Source organism: Blennius ocellaris (genome assembly GCF_963422515.1).
Source record: "Blennius ocellaris genome assembly, chromosome: 8".
NCBI lineage: Eukaryota > Metazoa > Chordata > Actinopteri > Blenniiformes > Blenniidae > Blennius > Blennius ocellaris.
Window position 1 is genome coordinate 10,271,270 of NC_137657.1, and position 2,971 is coordinate 10,274,240.

The window sequence follows — 2,971 nt, forward strand, 5'->3', positions numbered from 1 at the left end:
TGTGTGTGTGTGTGTGTGTGTGTGTGTGTGTGTGTGTGTGTGTGTGTGTGTGTGTGTGTGTGTGTGTGTGTGTGTGTGTGTGTGCGTGTGTGCGTGCGTGTGTGTCAAGGAGAAAGAGAATAAAAGAGACTATAACAACTCTGCAGAGCCTCGTGACACAGCGAGTGTTAGGAAAGTGCTTCTGTATGGTTTTGTGACCTTGGTTTGAAGAGTGCCTCATTTTGATGTGTTGTTTAATGAAGAGCCTCTTAGAAAACACACACACATACACACAGACACACACACCACGAATGGTATCGATGGTTTTGTAGCACATGGAAAATGAGTGAACGTTTGTTGGGTGACAGTAGTATCCAAGGTCTTCCATCCATTCATTGTTCTTCTATCCTGTTAATAATTTCCAGAGTGTATATGTCCGTGACTACTCCTGGCATGTGATTAGGAGTTTTATGAAGACGGAGTTGTGCGTAGAGGAAAGTCTCCTACTCTCGGTAAGCTCTGCCTCCTCGATCCGCTCTCTGTAACTCTGCTGACTGAGTGGAAGTCGCTTCTTGGCTTCTTCCACATCTTTGTTGAGTCACCGGGCAGCCTGCATATATGTCCACAAAAATAGCAGGGGGATCCTTTGTGCGTATGAGGTGTCCTCCTAATGCGTTGGCACAGTGCCATTTAAGCACCTTAGAGCTGGGAAACACTGGGATTGCCCAGCCTATCCATCCAGCAATAATTGGATCAGCGTGTGTCCGAGGAAGCCTGGGCTCGGCTGCTGCTAACTACTGTCCTAATTGGATTACAGTGTGGCTCTGAGAGAGAGAGAGGGAGAGAGAGAGAGAGAGAGAGATTGAGAGAGAGAGAGAGGGAGAGGGTTTCCCCGGCTTACTGTGTCCCAGGTGTGTACCGAAAAGCTGCAGGAGTTAGACGTGAATGTGACGTCTCTCCTAAGTCGACCATCCGGTGGCCATCGTGACCCGATGACTGGCTTTTTCCTTCTCACATGGCAGCGACAAGTGGGAGATTCCATCAGCAGTGCACGCGTGACGTCACTGAGCAGGAGAAAGAGGGACACAGGGAGGAAAGGACTCGTTCACCTGACCGTACCCAACTGAGCGTGACTCCTGACGACTTAGCAAACTGACAAGCGCGAGCAGGACAATCCAGAGAAACTCAACAGTGTGTCCAAGGCCGCAGTTACATAACCACAAAAGACGTCTACTCGGGACAGTGAGTCGAGCATCTGCAGATTAATAGTTCTTCAGTCAGTGTTTCTTAATACAATGTTCAGACAGGCATCAACATGAAAATAGAGCAAAGGTCGTTCAGTTTCTAGTTTAGGGTGTGCAAGTTAGTTTTAGGTTGTACGAAAGTGAGTATGTTTGTTTTGTGTAAAATTAGCAACCCGTGCAGGTTGTATCTTGCCCAGCTTTAGTTGTATTTGGCTCCAATCTTCCATAAGCCATCAAAACAGAATAAGCAGGTACAAAAAAAATAAAAATTTGTTTTGTTTTTTTTAACCAGCAGGGTAGACATACAGATCTGTTTCAGTATTGTGACAAGGCTCTAGGCTTCAAACAGTCCAGAACTTGCATGTAAAGAAAATTGTGTAAATTGAGACTGATTTGCCTGTTGGTAGAGACAGACTTGTCTATACATGTCAGCTCTGCGTTTGACCATCCAGCTGTTAAGCATGCTCAGCCCTGCTTTTCACTGTGCTAGGGCCTCGTGTAACTTAAACAAGTAACACGTTACTTTCACTCATTGTTTCAATGAATTAATGTCGCTTAAATTAATGGTGCAATCTAGCAATGCAATTACAATCTATAGATGAAGGAAAAACCAAGAAACCAGAGGCAACATCTTTTGAAAAGAGCACGAAAATAAAAGAAAGATGCTTGCTGACTCATCTCCGCACAAGAAACTGTCAGTTCAGCCTGTCGACCCACTACGTTGGTGTCTGGAAGCCTACCTGCCACCGCACAGGCTCGTGCACCGACTGTAAAACTCAGCATGCAGCTCTAATCTAACAAATAAAGAACACAAAGACCCCTCTGATCATTAAGTACCAGTATGTAGCGTGAGTGTTCATCCAGTTCTTCAGTAGACAGCGTGTTCTTCTGGTTTACAACCAAACAATTGTTGCTTATATGCTTAAGGTTATCTGTGAACCCTTGAGTTATGTCCCTCACCAGCAAAAAGCTGAACAGCCCTCTACAGACGTGTAGAACATATGCAGCAGTGACGTGCATTTATCTGAAAGAGTTCTCTGTGTGTCCGTTGTTGAGTGCGCAGCACTGCGTGAACCAACAACTGAACAATTACACGGTTTTCATGATATGACTATTGTCCATTTTAATAGCGTGCTTGATAGAAGCGGTAAACTAAACTCAGAAAGTATCTCTCCTGCCAGTTGACCTGTGGAATCAAAATCTGAATCTAGTTTGTTCCTGTGTTTACATGTGTGGGCGAGTGAGTATTGGTGGTGGGGGGTGGGTGGGGGGTGGGGGGTGGGTGGGTGGGTGGGTGGGTGGGGGGGTGGGGTGCTGAATGTGCCGATCCATAAGCCCCATCGACAGAAAAAAAAAAAATTACTGTTTCTCAACCGGAAAGAGCACTGGAGGAGAAACACTCAAACGAGATGTCCTCAGAGCAGTTCAAACACACACATTCAGACACACTCGTTCAAATACACAAAGTAGGTAGAGGAAGACGTCAATAGAGCATTCTGGCAGGAGAAATGCCAAGTGTACCAAAACAGAATGAGAAGATTTGAAAATAAACGGGGGGGGGGGTCCCATATTATTCAGTTTTTCAACAATTTCACATAGTTGGAGGACTAATAACATGGTATTCAAAGCGTATTTCCCCAAATCCAGCCTGGGTCCTGAAATTCAGCCAGTTAAAAAGTCCCATTAGGAGCCCTAATGAGAAAAGGGTGTTTCATACATGATTCATGATGTCAAATGCGGTGAGCCTC

The 2,971-nt window shown here is 45.3% G+C and overlaps 1 protein-coding gene across 1 annotated transcript in view; it reads right to left on the reverse strand.

Annotated features, from left to right (window-relative positions):
• The window catches only part of alg2 (ALG2 alpha-1,3/1,6-mannosyltransferase), a 40,082-nt gene extending 39,102 nt beyond the window's left edge, over positions 1 to 980 (reverse strand). Inside the window, exon 1 of the mRNA XM_080500954.1 lies at positions 881 to 980. Within this exon, the coding sequence (XP_080357080.1) occupies positions 881 to 951 (71 nt within the window). The 5' untranslated portion in view covers positions 952 to 980. The remainder of the gene's footprint in view (positions 1 to 880) is intronic.
• Between the last annotated feature and the right edge of the window lie 1,991 nt (positions 981 to 2,971).